Source organism: Canis lupus, chromosome 20, assembly GCF_003254725.2.
Source record: "Canis lupus dingo isolate Sandy chromosome 20, ASM325472v2, whole genome shotgun sequence".
Lineage (NCBI taxonomy): Eukaryota > Metazoa > Chordata > Mammalia > Carnivora > Canidae > Canis > Canis lupus.
In genome coordinates this window covers 58,054,960-58,074,512 of record NC_064262.1, presented here as the reverse complement: position 1 = coordinate 58,074,512, position 19,553 = coordinate 58,054,960, and the positions used below count along the sequence as shown (strand labels likewise).

The 19,553-nt window shown below is 67.2% G+C and overlaps 2 protein-coding genes and 1 non-coding gene across 4 annotated transcripts; 2 read left to right on the top strand and 1 right to left on the bottom strand.

Annotated features, from left to right (window-relative positions):
* Nucleotides 1-9: 9 nt before the first annotated feature.
* On the bottom strand, nt 10-8,575 carry TMEM259 (transmembrane protein 259). 2 transcript variants are annotated; one of them, XM_025456658.3, is made up of 11 exons: nt 8,189-8,573; nt 4,161-4,439; nt 3,549-3,648; nt 2,632-2,742; nt 2,280-2,402; nt 2,092-2,192; nt 1,947-2,004; nt 1,729-1,812; nt 1,496-1,628; nt 1,328-1,427; nt 10-1,222 (listed from the first exon to the last, which is right to left on the bottom strand). In XM_025456658.3, exons 1-11 carry the CDS (start codon nt 8,417-8,419, stop codon nt 677-679), a joined length of 1,866 nt encoding a protein of 621 aa, XP_025312443.1. In that variant the 5' UTR covers nt 8,420-8,573; the 3' UTR covers nt 10-676. The 2 variants fall into 2 exon arrangements, with proteins under 2 accessions (XP_025312443.1, XP_048953713.1); XM_049097756.1 differs by lacking the exon at nt 1,729-1,812 and having other exon boundaries at nt 8,189-8,575.
* Nucleotides 8,576-8,937: 362 nt separating this feature from the next.
* On the top strand, nt 8,938-9,044 carry LOC112666999 (U6 spliceosomal RNA). The gene has a single exon (XR_003140995.1). It is a non-coding gene; the product is annotated as a U6 spliceosomal RNA (small nuclear RNA).
* Nucleotides 9,045-11,627: 2,583 nt separating this feature from the next.
* On the top strand, nt 11,628-18,570 carry CNN2 (calponin 2). The gene is made up of 7 exons (XM_025456662.3): nt 11,628-12,059; nt 15,291-15,412; nt 15,717-15,783; nt 15,866-16,003; nt 16,757-16,873; nt 16,971-17,117; nt 17,600-18,570. The coding sequence occupies exons 1-7, from the start codon at nt 11,643-11,645 to the stop codon at nt 17,873-17,875; spliced, it is 1,284 nt and encodes a 427-aa protein (XP_025312447.2). The 5' UTR covers nt 11,628-11,642; the 3' UTR covers nt 17,876-18,570.
* The last annotated feature ends 983 nt before the right edge of the window (nt 18,571-19,553 follow it).

Sequence of the window (19,553 nt, the reverse complement as noted above, 5' to 3'; positions counted from 1 at the left end):
CTGCCCCGCCGCTGTCAACAGTTTATTCTATATACAAACACAATTTTGTACACTGCAATTAAATAGAATGGAATGAGCGCTCTTCTGCATTCCTCACCGAGTGATTTAGTTTGGCCACCAGCCCTGTCCCACTCCCACCCCAGCAGGGCTGGACCCCCACGCCTGGCCACCGCATCCCCAAGCCCAAGGCGTGGACTTTGCCCTCCCGGGACCCCAGCCCTGGTACACACACCGGGGGTCAGGGGCCGTGGAAAAGGCACTGAGCATGATGGAGCACCAGCCGAGCGGGCCGGGACAGCGAGGGTGGCCCCCACCGGCGTTCACCTTAGTAGAGACTTGTCCGGCTCTGCTGCCAAGGGACAGCTCACTCCACACGGTTCACCAGCCCTCTCCAGAACCTTCCATGGAGTCCCCACCCCCCCTCTCTGTGGCCTGCCTTGATTCGATTCGCTGGCTGAGGGGGCCCACCACTAACAGCAGGAACAGGCCTCCGGCAGGCCCCACATAGGGGAAGAGGAACCCTCCTTTGGGCCAACCTGATGGACCCCGACACCACCCAAGGCGCTGGCCAGTCCCTAGAACCACCGGGACAGCCTCCCCGACACCCGAGGGCTCCAGCCGGGTCACACCCAGTGGGCCTGCATGGCCAGGGACGGGGTGGTCAGCTGCCCAAGGCTCAGGAACCGACCTCTGGGGGTGGGTCCACTGGGGTTGTGGGTGCAGAACTGGGCCCACTCACCCCGGCAGCTGGGAGCGCTGTGTCATGTGCCAGGGAGTTGCTGGAGGGGGCACTGTCCTGGGGAGCTCGGGGCAACCCCCCACCAGGGCTCAGCGGACCAGCGGGCCGCCGTTCCAGGAGGGAGGCACTGAGGCCAGACAGGAAGGAGGCGTCTGTGATCATGGCGGCCGTCTCTGCCATCCAGCCCAGGTCACCGCTGGCTGCCGCCGCCACTGAAGCCGCCGCAGCCACCAGAGAGCTGGGTGCCTCAGCCACAGGCCCGGGGCCCCCACCAGTGCCTGGCAAGCCAGGGCCCAGGGCGGGGGGCTGGCCAGCAGGGTCGGGGATGGTGGCTGGGGCACCCCCGTTGTTGTTCAGGTCATCCGGAAGCGCCGTGGGGGCCCCGGGGCCCAGTGGCGGGGTCTGTAACAGCATCTCCTGGATTCGGATCTGCTGCAGAATGGCAGGCAGCTCGTAGTGGTGGAAGAAGTAGATCATGGAATGCTGGAGGGGTTGGGGTGGGCTCTGAGTCAGGCCAGCACCCAGAGCCAGAACCCCACTTCCACAGAACCCTCAACAGGCCAGGCCCCAGGTGCACGGTCCCCTCACCTGGATGAAGAGCCAGGAGGTGACCAGGGCCAGGCTGCTGTACTGCCCGTTGAAGCGGTAGTGGTAGGCGTAGAAGGCGAAATGGTACAAGTAGAAGAACCTGCAGGGAGGACAGTGAGGCGCCACCCAATGCCCCCACCCCAGCCCCCCACGGACCCTGGTGCTCACCGCAGCCAGTGCCTCTTGCTGGTGTTCGTGTGGCAGCAAATGGCATCGTACTGGTCGGCCAGCCAGACGATGAGGATGATGTAGAAGGCCGTGGTGGTGTCGTTGAAGAACTCCGACATGATGGCCTCCATCCCTGCGGGGAGGCGGGGCCGGTGGGCGGGGCCGCCGGGAGGGCGGGACAGGGGGCGGGGCAGGGGGGCGGGTCCGCCGGGGCGGGGGCGGGGCGTCCTCACCTACAAGGGCCAGGATGACAGTGAGCAGGGGCGCCGCGGGGAAGGCGATGGCCATATTCATCTCCAGCATCTGCAGCAGGTCCACTGCGGGCAGAGAGCGGCGGGCGGGCAGACCGGGTGAGGTGCCCGGCGGCTGGGTGGGGTGGGCAGGGGGCCTCCCGGGCCTGGGGCTGAGCCCACCCCTCCCACCCGGCTGACCGGCCAGCAGGGACACTCACCAATGAAGACAAAAATCTGGTGGTGGGAGTATCTGAGCAGCATGGAAACGCTGAGGGTCTGCAAGCGAGGGCCGCAGGATTGCCTCAGGGCGGCGCCGCCGAACCCGCACACCCCGCCCCGCCCGCCTGTCCCCGCAGCACTCACGAAGATGACCATGATGACAAAGGCCGCCAGGTAGGACGTGCGCGCCATCCACATGCTCACGAAACGGTAGTGCTCACCAGACACCACGTTGCGCAGGAAGCCTGCTCGGAGGTAGGGGGGAGGCCATGAGCGCCTGCCCAGCCGCTGCCCTGCGCCCAGCCCCCACCTGGTGCTGGGGCCCGCCGAACCCTTGTTCTCCTCGTTCTCCGCCAGGCCCTTGACGCTGGACATGAGAATGTCGTCGTAGCCCAGGAACTCGGCCAGCAGCAGGCGGCTGAAGCGGTCCCCGAAGCACTGGTCCCGGGAGGGGTCTGTGGGCAGGCAAATGACAGAGTGGGTGTGTGGCCAGGGCCCCCACCCAAGCAGCACTGTGACCCTTTCGCCCCAGGATGCCGAGGAGAGAGGAAGCTTCTGCAGCTGGGAGAGCAGACACAGCCCCCAGACCTGGGACCCCAGTGCTTCCGGGCTACCCCCAGGCAGCCTATCAAGAGACCCTGAGACCTGAGAGAGCCCCACGGCCTCGCTCTAGGGGACACTCACCCAGGGTGACCACCATGACGGGGATGCTGAGCCGCTGCCGCGTGGCCTGTGACAGCCGTAGGAAGCCATACTCCAGGGAGTACTCCACCACATACTCGTCCTGGGGCCATACTGTGGGGACAAGCCCAGTGAGCCTCAGAGCCCTGGCCTAGCCCTGTTCCCTCAGGAGCTGGGTGAGCACTCCTGGTGGCCCTGGGGAGTGAGGGGAGAGGCAGGGCCCGCCCACGGCTCAGGGCTTGGGGAGGCTGGTGGAGCACCTGCATGCATCACACAAACCACATGGGACTTTCAGAGCCCCCGTGACCCCTGCCCACCTCTCACAGATGAGGCTCCCAGAGAAGGAAACCAGTTACTGGGGGCTCCAGGGCATCTGTCACGGCCCCGTGTGCTGATAGATGGGGAAACTGAGGCAGAGTGGCCATTCTCCCAGGTCAGCACCAATGGCCACTCAGACCCTTGGGCCCTCTGCATCGGGGTGCGGCCCCAGGTGGTGACCCCGATGTGACCTGCTGCACACACCTGTTCAGCCCAGGAAACGTGTATTTTTTTTGTTTTTTAAAATTTTTGTTTGTTTGTTATGTTTTTTAAGATTTTTAAGAAATCTCTCTGCCCAGGAGCGCCTGGGTGGCTCACTGGGTGTCTGACTTCAACTCAAGTCATGATCTCGGGGTGCTGGGACGGAGCCCTGCATTCCTGTCCAGCTCTGTGCTCAGCAGGGAGTCTCTCTCTCTCTGCCCCGCCCCCCACTTGTGCACACGCTCTGCTCACTCCTGGAATACGTACACTGTACAGACACACACGTACACAAATAAAACCTTTAAAAAGTAGAAACGAAGAACAAGACTCGAACTCACAACCTCCAGATGGAGGGTCACCCGCTCCCCTGAATGTGCGGGCCGGGTGCCTGCGGTGTGTACCTTTTGTAGGCGTCTCTGGGAAGGGGAGCTCCTGGCTGTCATTTGGGGCCTCGGCACCGCCCGGTGGCTTCAACACCTTGGGCTCAATGTCCAGCTCGAACTGCGGAGTGCCAAGAGGAAGGGGTCAGCTGACTGCAGGGCCCCGCACTCCACCCCCTGCAGCTGTGACCTCCAGCCTCCACGGGGACACCCTCCACCCAGCTCCTAACACCCCACTCCTTACACCCAAATGCTCCACCCTAACGCCAGCCACGCTCCTGAGTGGCCATCTCTAAGGAAGGGTCTGCACCAACCACGGGACCCCCTAGCCTCTCGCTGCTTGAGCAAGTCCTTCCCTGCAGACCGTGGGCGCCGCACATCCGCCTGACCCCTGCCCGTGCTGGCAGCCACCTGCACGTCTCTGGTGACAGGGCGTTCACCACCCCACAGGTGGCCACCTGTCTAGGACAGGCAAGACCGGCTTCAAGCTCCTAGGAAGCGTCCCCACAAAGGGGCCAATCCCTTTCCAGGAAGGGCTGGGAAACGGCCCAAGGCCCTGCCCCTGCCCGCCACAGTCCCGCCCCAAGACCAGCAGGCCCAGTCGAGCCAGGGGCCCGGCCGGGTGCCGCTCACCTTGATGGAGGTGTTCCCGAACATGTCCACGGCCAGCTCCTCCTCTTCCTCCTCCTCCGGCTCGGGGCTGCCCGGCTCCACGGCCAGGCCGGGGAAGCTGCCGCGACGGCCGCCGTCACAGAACTGCAGGAAGACGGGCGCGCGGCTCGAGTTGTGCTGGACCTCCACACGCAGGATGCCCTCCCGGGGCCACTTGTCCCGCACGTGCTCCAGGCAGTTGATGGGCGAGCGTGAGAAGACGATGTGGATGTAGGCCAGGACGAAGAGCACGAACAGCGCCTGCGGGCGGGAGCCGGTCAGCGCGGAGGCCCAGGCACCCTGAGGCCCTGCTCAGGAGGCGCTGTGCCGAGCCCGCTCCCGGGGAGGCCCCGGAATGGCCCGGAGCCAGTGGGGCGGCCTCTCCCCCGCGTGGGGTCCGGTCAGACAGGCTCGGGCCTGCCCAGCAGCCTCACGCGCTGCCCTGACCTCCCAGCTACACACAGCCTGCCTGGCCCGACCCCTCCCGCGCTGGCAGGGCAACCTGCTGCGTCTCTGGGAGGCAGTGTCCCCATCTGTAAAATAGGGACCGTGCAGCTCTCGCCCAGGGTGACCCTGCCCCCAGGGACATGGGGCAGGGGGCTCCTGGCAAGGGTGGGTGGGGCCAGGGGAGCTGCTCCCCCCATCCCCCTCAGACTTGCCTGCTGTCAGCAGCGTGGAAGGAGGGGGGGGGGTGAGTGGCTACCCTGCGACGCCCCACCAACAGCACCTTTGCTGCCTTGTAGGTGCATCAAAAGGGCCATCCCTCCCCCTGAGCCCCCCTCACGGTCTGATGGTTGCCCTTCTCCGAGGCCTTGGCCAAGGGTCACTCCCCCAGACAGGATGCCGCGTCCAGGCATCACAACTGTGTACCCGCCACCACCCCAGCCCTTGGGAAAAGGGCCCAGCTGGCCCGACGTGACGGTTCTGAGAGAAGTGGGTGCAAGGAGCTGGAGACCCCAGGGGCTGTGTCTCCTCAGGCCAGTGCAGCCTCCAACACACCGGCTACTCGCGGCCACATGGCCAGCAGCAGGGACGCCACGGCCCTGTCCCTTCTGTGCTCTGCCACAAGCCCCGTACGTGCTGCCATGCCATCGTGGACCACGGGCCCTGCACGGGGCAGACACCCCATGCTCTCATCCCAGCCAGGGGGATGCGGGGCCAGGGGACGGAGAAGCTCCGTGTCTGAGCACGCTGCTGTGATCCGGGCCCAGCTCCGCCTGAAGCCAGGGCCCACCCGCTGACTCCAAAGCCTCCTCTCCAGATGTGCCCCTGCGGGACGGTGATGTGGACACTACAGACCCCTGAGCAGAGCCCAAGCCGCCCTGGAGCCCCAGGTGCTCAGGTCACGGCAGGTGCTGCAGTGACAAGAGCGCTGGAGCCCATGCCTGGATGGCAGCGTGGAAGGCCAGCTGGGGCCCCACATGCCTGCAGAGCCTCCCACAGGGCCCAGCCCCTCTCCCCAATATCGTGTTTGCAGCTTGCCAAGCTGGAGACGGGAGGAACGGGACCCAAGGCAGCCTCAGGAGGTGGCCACAGCTGTGCCCCGAACTAGGCTGCACTTTCCAGGCCCAGATGTCCACAGATCTGAGAGAGGCCTGACGCGCAGTGTGGCCTGGTGCCAGGGGATGTCCGGGCACTCCTCCCAGGGTCACACATGCATCTGCCTCCACCCCAGTGTGCAGACGGGAAAACCAAGGCAAAGGCTGCATGGTCAGAAGAGGTGGAGCCGGGAATTAAACCCAAAGAACACCTTAGACAGAAGCTGGGTCCCAGAGGGAGAGGACAGCACAGGACACACCTCCAAACGACCGAGTACAGTGTGAGCGACCTATCCTACCGAGGAAGCTCACAGAACTGAGGCGGGCTGGTGGCGCCAACGTGTGTGATCCCCCTGAGGGGCCTCCAGGGCCGCAGTGTCACCTTGGTGCCCTCTCCAGCAGCTCCGCGAGGGGGTCTCCACACCAGCTTCTTTCTCCTGCCTGAAAGCCCCAGGTCTATTGCCCTCGACTAAGCAGAGAGGTCCCTAGAGACAGGGCCAGGACCGCCGACCCTACCTGACAAGGCCTTCCTTGGTCTTCCCTCAGTTTCCCCATTAGAAACAGGGGGTCAGACGCAGCTTTGGTGCCTCCAGAGACCTACGACACCCATACCTGTCCAGGCCAGGCAGCAGCCAGCCCTGCATGGGTACCTGCAGCCCCTCAATCTCTACTGCCCCATGTGACCCCATGCCCCCAGCCCCACTGGCCTTGCTGACCTGCCAGCCCTGGTGCCTTTGCACATGCTTCTCTGCTGTCTCCCGAGGCCTGAGGCTGCTGATCTCACACAGACCCTGCCCCACTTGGCCACTCCTGCTCTGCTCTCTGTGCTGTGGCACAGAGGAGGTGTTCACGGACTCCCATTCACAGCAAGGACCCTGGGGCCCTCACACACCTAACACACATCACAGTGACCCCGAGGGTCACCTCCACTCTTCAGAGCGGGAGGAGTGGCTAAGGCACTTAAAGTCAGAGCCCCCCTTACCCTACAGGCATCGCTCAGCAGCTGCAGGGTCTAGCTGTCCACGGTTCTGAGTCCGACTGGACAGGTTGGTGCAGCTAGTGTGACTGCTCCATGGCTCGGAGGTCCTGGTCCGCCCTCGATGCCAGGAAAACCAGGAGAGGCGGAAGCCAAGGCTGCCAGAACCCGGGCCCCAGCCACTGCCTCTCACAGCCCTGGGGGCCCTGGGGGGCTGGGCTGGCTCCTGGCCGCGAGCTTAGCTGAACAGGCAGCACAGGAAGAGGCAGCCGTGAGGAAGTCCACGAAGGGACCTCGATCTCCGCACTGAGCTCGGAAACTGGGCAGGCAGGAAGCAAAGGCGTGGAGCTTTCCGGAACTTGCAGTCACCTCACAAATCGGCGGGTCCCAGCCTGCACTGTGCAGACGAGCGACGCGAGCGGCACCAGGGGTCGGGCGGATGCACGAGGTACACGAGGCCTCCAGGCTTTACCCCACAGATCCTGGTGCGGGCACAAGAGCCGCCAAGACACCTGACTACGACACCAGGGACGGCTGTACGCCGGGTTGGCCCAAACACACCATCTGCTCCCAAGTCAGGAGGCGGCAGGGCAGGACGGAGGCGACCAGGACCTGCTCCTGGCGGGGGCTGAGCTCCTGATCCTCTGCGGAAGGCAGTGCCCCCTCCACCGGGGGGCATCGCCCACACAGGGGCTGGGGATGCTCTGGGGGCTCCGCGCAGCATCCGGCAGTCTTGCAGGCCAGGGGACTTCCCGTAGACCGGCAGCCCGCGCTGTGGGGTGGCTGTGACTGCGCCCTGTCCACCAGACCCCAAAGTGCCACCGGCTCCTGACAACCTGGTCTGGCCAGGACTCCCAGTGCCCCGAGTGCCAGCTTCAGCCCCCTCTGCAGACAAGGGGCCCAAAGGTCACGGGGCATCTCAGCATCCCCAGCCCTAGTGCCGCAGCACTGACGGAGACGAGATGGGCGGCTGCCCAAGCCCGGACCACCACTCTGCTCAGGAACCCAGAACCTTCTCTGAGACCCCTCCCCAGGACCTAGGCCGGGGCCAGCCCCCCTGAGCGACGAGGCTCGGACAGGCCGCCTGCTAAGGCAGCAGAGCTGGCTGCGCCCTGGCCGGGCGTCCTGCCCCAGGTCACGCTCCCGAGGGTCTAAGCGGAGGGGGCGGGGGTGGGAGCCCGGGACTAGGCGCAAGTGAAGGCGGAACGGGGAGGGGCTTCCAGCGCACCGAGGTGGGCACGGGGCGTGCCCTGGCAGGGGAGGAAGCCCCGGGGCTCGGGGAAACCCAAGATCTGGGCCCGGGTCGCGCGGCCGGAGGGGAGGCCGGGGCGCGGGCGGGCAGCGCGGGGGCAGGGGCCTCCGACCGCAAGGTTAAAGGGCCCGGAGCGGGAGGGCCCGCTGCCTCGGCGGGGGCGGGGTCAGAGGTCGCAGACCCGGGACAGGGGTCCGGCCGCTGGGGTCAGGGGTCAGGGGTCAGGGGTCGGGGCGTCGGTCACCTTGAGCAGCACGAAAAACTCGAAGAGACGGCGGAAGGCGGGTGGGAAGAGCCGCGAGTAGGTGACAGCCATCTTGAAGAAGAGCGCGTGGAAGAGCCGGTCGCGCACGTTGATGAGAGGGTTGGGGTTGAGGTTGGGGGTGCGAGGCCCGCGCGCGGGGACCGGGCCGCCGCCGCCGCCGCCGCCGTTGGGCCCGGGCCCCGGGGCCCCGGGCGCCGCGTGCTCCGACATGCCGCCCAGCGTCGCGCCCTAACGGCCCGCGGGTCCCCGAGGGCGCCTCCCGGCCGCCATCGGCCGTCCTCGCCGTGGCCGCGCTGCTCACCGACGCCCGGTCGCCGCCGCCGCCGCCATCTTCCGCCTCCGCGGCTTCTGCTGACGCCAGCGAGTCGCCGCGCCGGCAAGAGCGGCTCCCCTGCGCCCGCGGGGAACGCTGGGATGCCGGCGGCCCGCCCACGGCGGCCCCGCCCTCTCTCCGGGCCAGGGGCGGGGCTGCGTCCGGTCCGGGTGTTTTGCATATCATCCCCCAGAAGCCTTCGCGGCTGCCAAGCCATACTTGGGGGAATCGCATGAGGCCACATTTGAGGGTTTGGGCGCGGCCAGAGACACCCAAAGCAAGCAGGACACCAGGAGATACTCACTTACATGGAGGTGCGGGAAAATCGCGGCGAATGCGGATACACAGAGTGAACCTAACTGTAAAGTCATTTCATTCTTGCACTTTAAATAGCTGTGCGCGACACCCTGGGTACGTGCTCGCTTCGGCAGCACATATACTAAAATTGGAACGATACAGAGAAGATTAGCATGGCCCCTGCGCAAGGATGACACGCAAATTCGTGAAGCGTTCCATATTTTTGGCCACGCGAGGGGGAGGCCCCGACGCAGTCCTAGAAGCGGGCAGGCGAGGGGAGCCCACCCCGGAGGCACCAAGGCCCCCAGGGGAGCCGAGCTGGGTCCCGCGGCCCCACACTGAGGGGAAGGGCCTGGGGCCCTGCTGCACTGCAGCCCCCAACCCCGCGCCGGGGACCCTCCAGCTGTGGCCTCCCGGCCCGCGGGCATCACCCGGGTCCCACCCGACGACCTGGGGGCCCCCCCCCCGCAGCCCTGCATCATTTGACACCCCCTGCGGCCCCCCCAGGGGTCAGTCCTGGACAGAGGAGCGGGTCCCGGGGTCAGGGCGGAAGGCAGCCCCTGACCTCCCAGGCCCCCTTGCCGGGCTCCCACCCAGAGCCCAAATTCCTAACCCATTAACACGTGTTGACTCGACCCCTTATCTCAAGTTGCGCTGCTCCGACTGCGTCACACGGATTCACCTGTTCCGCGCTGGCGGCACATCTAAGGGCGCTAAGGGGCCTTCCAGAAGGAGAGGAGGCCCCAGGAGCCAGGTGTCCCCGCCCCGTAGGGTCCCCCGGCCCGCTGGGGCGTCGGGACTTGAACCCAGGCTCCAAGTGGGGGCGCTCAGGGCGGGGACTCCCACGGAGGTATGTGATTCCCGAGGTCTCGGGTCCTCCCTCAGGCCAGTTCCGACATAGTAATATCGGAATAATATTATATGCTATAATGTCCTAATATCCTAAGCTTCCGGATCCCGGGATTTTGAGTTTTGAGCTTTGGGATGTCTGAGTCTGGCTTTCTTGGGTGCCGGGAGGTTGAGTGTCCGGAACCCAGGCCGGCAAACGATCTTCTGTAAAAAAGCCGAAAAAGCCGGCATTCTCGGCCTCGGAGCCCAGGGAGTGTCCGCGGACCACGGTGACACGCGGCGGCCGTGAATGACCGGACGCCGGAGGGGGGGATGACAAAACTTTAGTATTATGTGGTTTCCGCGCCTGCACGAGAGGATTCTTTTCAACCACTTAAAAATGTAAAAAACATCGTGAGCGCAAGGGTCATACCAAAAAAAAAAAAAAAGATTCTGGAATCCGGATCTGGCCCAGGATCCAGAGGAGGCCGCCGGCCACAGAGACGGGAGGCTGAGCACACACGTGGCTTTAAGCTCTAGGCCACATCACAAGAAGTGAAAGAGGACGGTGTCCGTCGCGGGCGGCAGGTAGCCGGCCACCGGCCAACACTGCGTCCCAGCCTCCCCGGAGAGAAGCCCGCGCGGCGCCGGGTCACGCCGTTTGCTGCCCGAGGTCGTCGTGCTCCCCGCACCCCGCACCCCGCACCCCGCACCCACACCGGCAGCTCCGGGTCGACAACCTACCCGAGCAGGAACCCCCACGCCTGCCCAGGCCGGTCCACGCCGCTCTGGGATCCGACAAAGGTCATCTCAAGTCGGGGTGAACTGCGGTCTAAGGGAAGGAGGCCTTCGCGGCCCGGCGGACAGCGCGCTGGGAGGGCTGCTGGGACCGGGGCCTCGGGACATCGCATCCTCTCCTCCGTCCCCGAGTGTCCCTAGAGTCAGGTGGCTGGACAGGCCGAGGACACCCAGGGCCCCGCAGGCTGCGGCAGGGGCGCAGGGCGCAGGCTTGGGCACCACTGCTGCCGCCTCTGCTGGGCACGGCTCCCCCTGACACCCGTGCCCTGCAGGACCTGTCCTGGGGGCCCCCATGTCGCAGCGCCCCCCACCTGGATGGCAGCAGCCGGGGTGTTCCGCACTCAGAGCCGCGCCGCCTCATCTGTGACCCCCTGTGATGCACTGGCTCCCCTTCTACAGATAAGGAAACTGAGGCCCAAGGCCCACCCACAGAGGATGCCAGGCAGAGACCCTGTGGGTACCTGGGGAGGGGACCAGGGGGGACCAGGGGACCAGGAGGTGCGCGGCCGGGGAGGGGGCAGGGAGAGTGGCCTGGAGCCCCCACAGGGCCGGCAGCCGCTGGGCAGGGGCCAGACTCCTACACCTGCTTTAAAACCCCACCTCCCGCGCCCCCTCCCGGGGACCCCCGCTGCCCCTCCCGCTCCCTGCGCCCTCCTCAGGCTCTCCTCTGTCCTGCACGTGCTCCGGGGCAGGCGTGGGAGTCCGCGCCCAGCCCCGTGTTTCCGAGGACCCGCGGGGCCGCACCTGAGGTCTCCTGTGAGCCCACCTGGTGACATACGGCCCAGAAGCCGCGTGGGGAAGCATCGGAAGGGGGAGTCGTGGGCACGGATGGATGAGTGAGTGAGTTACTAAGTGAATTCATTCATTCATTCGTTCATTCATTCTTGTATCCGTACAAGCCCGCTGCGTTGAGCACCAAGTGAGCACCAAGTGTGTGCCCGGCCCGGGACCCTGGGCAGCCTCAGCCGCAGGACACTCCTTGACCTCCAGTGTCCCTTCCACTCGCTCCGGTTCCCAACACCCTCCCAAGGAGGGGGGAGGGGGGACTCTCCCGCCCCGGCCTGTCCCAGCCCCTGTGACCTCCACGTGCTTTCAGCCACCGACAGTGTCTTCAGGTTTTCGCACCTTTGGTTCTGCCAGGAACGCTGTGCTTGTGGGCTGGCGAACTCCTACTCACCCGCTGCAGCCCCAGCGCCAATGCCCCTGGCTGCCCGGCCACCACCGCGCTGTGGGAGCTCCGGGCAAGGGGGGACCCGAGGGGTCCTCCTCCGCGCCCCGGCGGGATGGGAGGTCAGAGACCCGCCCGACAGTGTGCCCTCCCCCATCGCCGCGCGCAGGGGCGCAGGGGTGACGCGGGCCGGCCGGGGCGGGGCGGGGGTCGGCGGCGAGGGGCTCAGGAAGTCGGGCGGCAGGAATCCGGCGCGGCGCGGCCTTATAAGGGCAAGAGCGCGCGGCCCAATGAGCGGCGGGGGCGTGGCGCCCGCCCCAGCCCCGCCGAGCCCCGCCGAGCCGCAGCCCCGGCCCGGCCCGTCCCGTCCCGTCCCGCCGGCCATGAGCTCGACGCAGTTCAACAAGGGGCCCTCGTACGGGCTGTCGGCCGAGGTCAAGAACCGGGTGAGTGAGGGCGCGCCCGGGGGCCGCTCGGCTGCACAGGGTCCCCGCAGGGCTCCAGGCGCACTTGGGGAGCCCAAGGCAGAGGGGCGCCCCAAGGTCCACCTCCGGCACCTGCGGGCGCGGCCCAAGGGGAGGCTGGAGGGGGCTCGCCCTTTGTCCTCACCCGACCTGAGCCGGGTCTCCGGGGGGCCCCTGCCCCAGGGTCATCCCACAGCGCAGGGTTTCTAACCTGGAACCCAGGGAGGGGCTACGGGAGCCCCGTTGACCTGGCCGAGAGGGGCCGGCCCTGCGGGGGTCACACAGCAGGTCCCTCCGAGGGCAGGCGGCGGGGTGACCCCAGACCCCCGGACCCGCCCTGGGCCGGTGGCTCGCCGCCCTTCCAGCCACCGCCCCCCCCATGTCATCCCTGCGGGGCAGACGCCACCACCGGAATGTGGCCCCCAGGAGCCTGCCTGGGCCTGTGGAGGGCAGAGCCCTGCAGGGGGACAGGCCGCTGCCCCCGCCCCCGGGATCGTGCACAGGAGGGACCTGCATGGCCTCTGAGCTCCCAGGAGCCCCCCTCCACCCCTCCTGATGGAAGAGAGAGGCTGAGGCTGGGGAACCACAGCTGGGTCGCCCGGCAAGCTCCAGAACCTTCCGTCAACACGCTCTCCTCCACGCCAGCGATAATTGCGTGGGGTGAACGTTTACCCGCCGGCTGGCTGCTCGGGCACTGGGGGGCCGCCCCGCCCGACAGCAGGGAAGTCTAAGAGCCCCGCGGTGTGTTCACGGGGCGCAGAGATGTCACAGCTGCCCAGGGCCACACAGCCTGCGAGGGGCAGAGTCGGGACGCCCGCCGCGGCCGGCTGCCTCTGAGGGCCACCTGTCCTGGCGGGCAGCCCCCTGCGTCTCCCGCGGGGCAGCAGGAAGTGGGTGGCACCCCAGCCGGGGCGCAGGCGGCTTCCGCAGACGCACGGGGTGGGCTGGGGCGAGCTGAGACCTGCTCCGTCTGGGACGCGGAGGTCGGGAGGCTCCCTGCCACCGGCCGTGGCCTGCGGGGCTGGAGGACGGGCAGGGCGGTGGCAGGCCCGCTGGGTCCCTGGGGCCGCACACCCACGCGTCGGGCTACTTAAGAGGACTTGGAGACCTCTGGAGGCCCCTGCCTGGCCCTGGGTGCCTCCGTTTACCCCTGGCGGCTGGCGGTCCCTGAGCAGTCACTGGATTTCCTGCTGGCTGGGGGGTGGGGGGGCTCTAGACCTCTGGGAACAGCTGGTCCCGATTTAGCAGGGAGGCAGCAGCTGCATTCCTGGCAGTTTGTGGCCGCGTGGAATGTGCTGAAGGCCGGCTGGACGGCGGGGGGGGGGGGGGCAGTAGGGGGGACAACGGTGGGGTGGGGGCAGGAAGGCGGTGGTAGCGGCCTTGGCCCAGGACCCCATTCCCTGGGAGCCCCGGGGACCCAGCCCAGCTGTGCAGGTGACCAGGTGGCCGCACCCGCCGGGCTGCCTCAAGCTCAGCTTCTCACTGTTCCCGGCAGGGCAGGGCTGCGGGGCTGCGGGAACCAGGAGACGGAGGCCTGGGGGGGGAGGCGGGCGGATCACGTTAGCGGGCCAGCCTCCCCGCCTTTGTCTCCTCCGCACCCAGGTCAGCTCAGCCCCATCCCAGGCCCTGGGCTTTCTACGCAGGAACCAACAGGTGGGGCCTCCTGAAGCCGACATCGACAGGGAAACTGAGGCCCGGGGAGAGGTCATAAGGAAGTTAGGAGCGGAGCTGAGAGTAGGAGTTGGGTCTGCAGGCGGTGGCTCTGGGGTCCTAGTCCCCGGGAGGGGGCGGAAGGACGGCAGGGGAGAGCGTCGGGGGCGGGACCTATGTGGGCCACGGTGCGTGGGTGTGGGCTGATGCGCAGGGAGCCCACTGCCCGGGACAGTCCGCAGCTGAACAGGGCCGGACCCGCCCCTTACCCCGCTCCGGGCCTCCCTGCCTTCCTGGCCCGTGGTGCCCGGAGGGAACGGGTGCGCCCGTGTCTGTGGGTGGGGGCTGTGCCGACGGCGGCCGTGAGCACGGACTGTGCACACCGCACCGAGCCGGGCGGCCAAGTGCACAGGGCGGGTCAGAAGCACGGCGGCGTGTGGTGTAAGGACAAGAGCCGGAGGCGGCGGGGCCTCGGGCTCTGAGGAGGGCTTCATGGCCGCAGTCAGGGAGGCCCGCTCCAAGGAGGTGACCTCCAGGCTGGACGGCTGACTGCACTCAAGGGACCCAGCCCTGCACACGCTGTGCAAAGGCCCTGGGGCAGCAACTGGTGTGGTCGGTTCAAGGAACAGAGAAGGCTTTGGTGGTTCCTCAGGAGGTTAGAGTTACCGCGCGGCCCAGCTCCTCGCTCTGTTCCCGCAAGAACTGAAACCTTGCGCATGGACGTTCACGGCAGTTCCACTCACAGTAGCCAAAAGGCAGAAACAACCCAGGTGTCCATGGACGAGGGGATAAACACATGCCCATCCACGCATAGGCACATCCCCCCGCCGCGAGCAGGAGCGAGGCGCCCACGCCGCCCCGGGGACAGACCCGAGCCCCCGACGCTCGGGGAGGGAACCAGACACAGCAGGCCCCACGGGGTGGAGTCCACGCGTGTGACACGTCCAGGACCGGCTCCTCCACGGACAGGGAGGGGGCTCGGGGGGGTCGGGGGGAAATGAGGGTGATGAGGCCAAGGTTTCCTTTGAGGGTGATGGAATGTTCTGGAACTAGACCAAGGTGATGGTTGCACAACATGGTGAGTGTATTTAAAACCACTGAACTGTTCCCTTTCAAATAGTTAAAATGGGGGCGCTGGGGGCCCAGTCGGTGAAGCGTCTGATCCCGGGGTCCTGGGAACGAGCGGGGTCTCTCCAGTAAATAAAATCTTTCAAAAAACAAAACAGTCAAGGTGGTGAGCGTCATGTGCATCTCACAACAATTTCCGGACGGGACAGGGACGGCGTGCAGGGGTGCCAGGGGCTCAGGGGCCACGGGGCTGTGCTGCCCGCCACTTGGCGCCCATGCAAGTGGCCGATGGGCGGGAGACGGGGCGTGTCTGCGTGGCGGGGAGTGGGGGTGTCCACGCCCAGGGTTGTCCCTGTGCCCGCAACCACAGGAGGGGAGACGGGACGGGGAGGGGCAGGGCGGCCCCTGGGGCGTGTGGGGTCCCTCGTGCTTGGAGCTCCCCGGGGCTGCCCCTGCCCCGGCCTCACCGCGACCCTGTGCCCCTGCTCCACCCAGCTGCTGTCCAAGTATGACCCCCAGAAGGAGGCGGAGCTCCGCAGCTGGATCGAGGGGCTCACGGGCCTCTCCATCGGGCCCGACTTCCAGAAAGGTCTGAAGGACGGAGTCATCTTGTGCACGTGAGTGCTGGCTGCCTGGGGGTCTGCCTGGGGGTCTGCCTGGGGGTCTGTGCACTGTCCCCAGGACTGGGCTCGGTGTCTCTGGCCTGCGTTGTCCTGTGTGACTGCTTGGCCCAGGCTCCGGGACGGCAAGCATCCTCCCTCCCCCGGGTGGGAGAGCCTCCCCTCGGGGAAGCCTGCGTTGCAGGGGGACACTGACGCCCGGGGAGAGGCGGTGGGGCCGCTTGGGAAGGCGTGAGGGCGGCCAAGGGTCGTGGTTGGGTCCCTGAGGGGCCCCTGCGCTGATGGAGCCTCCCCCCCCCAGACTCATGAACAAGCTGCAGCCAGGCTCTGTCCCCAAGATCAACCGCTCCCTGCAGAACTGGCACCAGGTGAGGGCCGGCGGGGGGGACGAGGCGGGGCCCGGGGACCGCACCCGGCGCAGGCGCCTCACGCTCGTCCCCGCCTCCCCAGCTGGAAAACCTGTCCACCTTCATCAAGGCCATGGTCAGCTACGGCATGAACCCCGTGGACCTGTTCGAGGCCAATGACCTGTTTGAGAGCGGGAACATGACCCAGGTGCAGGTGTCTCTTCTCGCCCTGGCGGGGAAGGTGAGGCCCGGGGCCACGCCGCGGCCCTCGCGGATTCACAGGCGCCCGTGGTCCGTTCCCCTGCCGACCCCGCGGAGCACCCAAGGCGCCAGGCGCTCGGGACTCGGGGCGAACGGGGCGACACAGCCCACCCACTTACGGGTTCGCCGTTGGAGGGGAGGAAGCAGGCGATGAAGAAATCTGTTAAAAAAAAAAAAAAGCTTAATAGTTTAGAGCAGTTTCAGGTTCACAGCATACTCGAGAGGAAGGTGCCGAGGTCCCCCCGGGGACTCCGGGCCCCACAGGCGCTCAGCACCCGCCCTCCCTGCCAGAGCGCGCCCGGTGCCGGAATCGGGTAGCCTCGGGGGTGCGGCGCCACCAGCCAGAGCCCCGACTTCCCGCCAGGCCTCACCTTCACCCCCCACAGGTGATAGGTCAGTTAGAGATTGTGAGAAGCAGCCTGAGGAAGGTGAATCGGGCCAACATGGGGGGTCTGGCGCCCTGGGAGGGTTGGAGCAGCTGCTGAACACCGCCCTCGGGAGCACCGGGGCTGACGCGGGGGCGGGGCGGCCAGGGAGGGCCAGGCGTCGGGAGCAGGTGGGTAGCAGGTCATGATGGAAGGGGGCAGCGGCTGGCTGCGAGGACGCCTCCCAGAATCCCGGTCCCGCGCCATCCCCTGGGGCGAGGTGGCTGGTGGCAGGTGGGCCGACCCCCAGGGACGCAGGGTCTGGGCGGCTGCCCCTCCCCGGTACTCCCAGCACCCCTCCCCTTCAGGCCAAGACGAAGGGGCTGCAGAGTGGCGTGGACATTGGGGTCAAATACTCGGAGAAGCAGGAGCGCAACTTTGACGACGCCACCATGAAGGCGGGCCATTGCGTCATCGGGCTCCAGGTGGGTTCTGGGGGGTGCGGGGATGGGACCCTGGCCAGGGGCAGGGTCTAGAGGCCTGGGGGCGGCAGCCTGACCTCTCCCGCCTGCCTCCCTGCAGATGGGCACCAACAAATGTGCCAGCCAGTCGGGCATGACGGCCTACGGCACCCGAAGGCATCTGTACGACCCCAAGAACCATATCCTGCCCCCCATGGACCACTCAACCATCAGCCTCCAGATGGGCACAAACAAGTGTGCCAGCCAGGTGGGGCCCCCAGCCCTCCCGCCCCCAGCCCCGTGGGCATGCTTGGCCCCGTGCCTGCCTCCCGCGGACGTCCCGCTCTGCATTTGTCCCTACCTCGCTGTGCGTCCCCGGGGCAGTCACTGCGGGCTCTGTGCCTCACTTTCCCTCGGAGGACTGCCTAGGGGCCCGTCCATCTCTGACATGTTCACATCCTGTGATTCTCACTTGTCCTGCCACGTTGCAGATCTTGGAACTCCCGGGTGCTTGGGGGCCCTCGGCCCCACCCGGGGAGCTCCCCGGAGGGCAGGGGGAGCTGGACCCAGACGCCGCTGGTTCCCAGGGAGATGCGCTCCGCACGGAGGCAGAGAGGCGAGGGCGTCCGAGCAGGGCTGGCCAGGCCCCGCAGAGCCTGTGCCCCGTGCAAGGACAGGAGCGGACGGTGGGGACTCGGCCTCCACTGCCCCGTCCCTTCGCAGCCCTGAAGCGCTCTCCTCCCTCCCCAGGTGGGCATGACGGCTCCCGGGACCCGGCGGCACATCTACGACACCAAGCTGGGGACGGACAAGTGTGACAACTCCTCCATGTCCCTGCAGATGGGCTACACTCAGGGCGCCAACCAGAGTGGCCAGGTCTTCGGCTTGGGCCGGCAGATCTACGACCCCAAGTACTGCCCGCAGGGCCCGGTGGCGGATGGGGCTGCAGGGGCTGCAGGCGGCGGCCCAGACCCCGGGGAGGCCCCGGAGTGCACCCCCTACCCGCAGGAGGAGGCCGACTACTGAGGCGCCCAGCGGGGGCCTCCCCACGTCAGTCTGGGCGGTTGCGGGGTTCTTCTGTTTTTCGTCTTGATTTTCTCCTTGTCTGCGCGCTGCCTGCCCAAGGCCTGTGGGGCAGGGGTGAGGGGCACACGGGGGTCTGCCTGCCAAGGTTCCCGCCGCAGATCTCCCAGCAGGCTTTGGGCTGAGCCGTGGGGGTGGGGGGAGAAAGACACCCCGGCAGGCGGGGACCAGCCCTGAATGGTTTCCGGTTGCTTCTCCTTCTCTTCCCTTTTCTCTGATCAGTTTGTGGTTTCTGTACCCGCAGAAGTTTCAGGCAGTTTTAATGAAAGAAAAATGTTTTTTTGCAGGGCAGTGGTGGGGGTGGGGGTGGAAGGAAGGGGAGGGCCGGCCCCAGCCTGTATCACTTGAGGGCTTGTAAGGGACCGGATTTCTCTAGCACTCCCCCCAGGGGCTGGTGGGGAAACTGAGGCCCGGCAGGACGACAGAGTTCCAAGTGGTTGAGGCAAAGCCACCGGAGCTCCCCCTCCACCCCACCCCTGCCCCCCTACTTGTCCTCATTCCTCTGCCAAGTACTGCACAGGGACCCCCACTGGAGGTCCTCCCCGGGGACTGGCCCCATCCAGCAGCCCAGGGACCAAGAGATAATGTGAAATGTGACTGTGGACCAAAGGCAATAAAAACCTCTTTTTAGGAAGAAACGGCTGGTGGAGTTGGGAGTGTGTGGGGGGCGGTTAGCTTGGATGGGGGGGAGGGAGGGTTCTGGGGCCCTGGGGTGGGGAGGCCAGCCTCCAGCAGATCCTCACCGGCGGCCTGGGAGGAGCTGAGGCCCAGGGTGGGCAGGTGAGTGCGGGCCTGACATTCCAGGTGAGGAAGGGATCGGAGTGTCAGGACCTGGGTCCTGGGTTGGGGGAAGAGGCTGGACTCCGGCTGCTTGGAAAGGAGGTGGGGAGCCCGACTCGCCGGAGGGAGACGGCCGGCGCACTCCTATTCATCCTCGGAGCCCCAACAGCAAGGCCCCGCTCCGGGATCTGCGGGTCCATGCGCTCCGACCCTCCCCACCCCGAGCTTCTGGAACGGGGTCTGGAGGTGGCCCCCAAAGTGCTGTGACCGTTAGGACCCAGGACGCTCCCCTTAGAATGCTGGGCCCCTCCCCCTCCGTCGCCTCGCCACTGTAGGGACCAGAGGAGTCCCTGTGGGTGGAACCGCACTGTGCGGACCGACACACGGGAGTCACCGGGCGGTCGCAGGGTCACGGGGCGAGTCTGGCCAGGAGCGGGGCTCCCCCCGCGGGCAGTGGGAGAAAGGAGCGGCGGCGCTGCGGGCGGGTGCGCGGTGTGGGGACACTGCCCCGCCGGCGCGTGCGAGGGCGGCCACCAGCGCCCCGCGGTGACGCAGCAAGAGAGAGCGGTCCCTTTAAGAAACCCGGCTCCGCACGGGCCCGCCCCCCCGCGCGCGCGGCTCCGGCAGGCCCGGCCTGTGAATGGCGGGGGGGGCGGCCAATAGCAGCGCGAGGGGCGGGGCTTCGGGCAGGGGGACCAGCCTCGTGGGCCGTAGAGCCAGCGCGGGACACGCCTCTTAAAGGGGCCGCAATCCGGGGCCGCAGTCCCGGCGGAGGGAAGGCGGCAAGAGGGGGGCTGGAAAGGTGAGGGCTCCCGGGGGGCGGGGCGGGGGAGGAGACTCG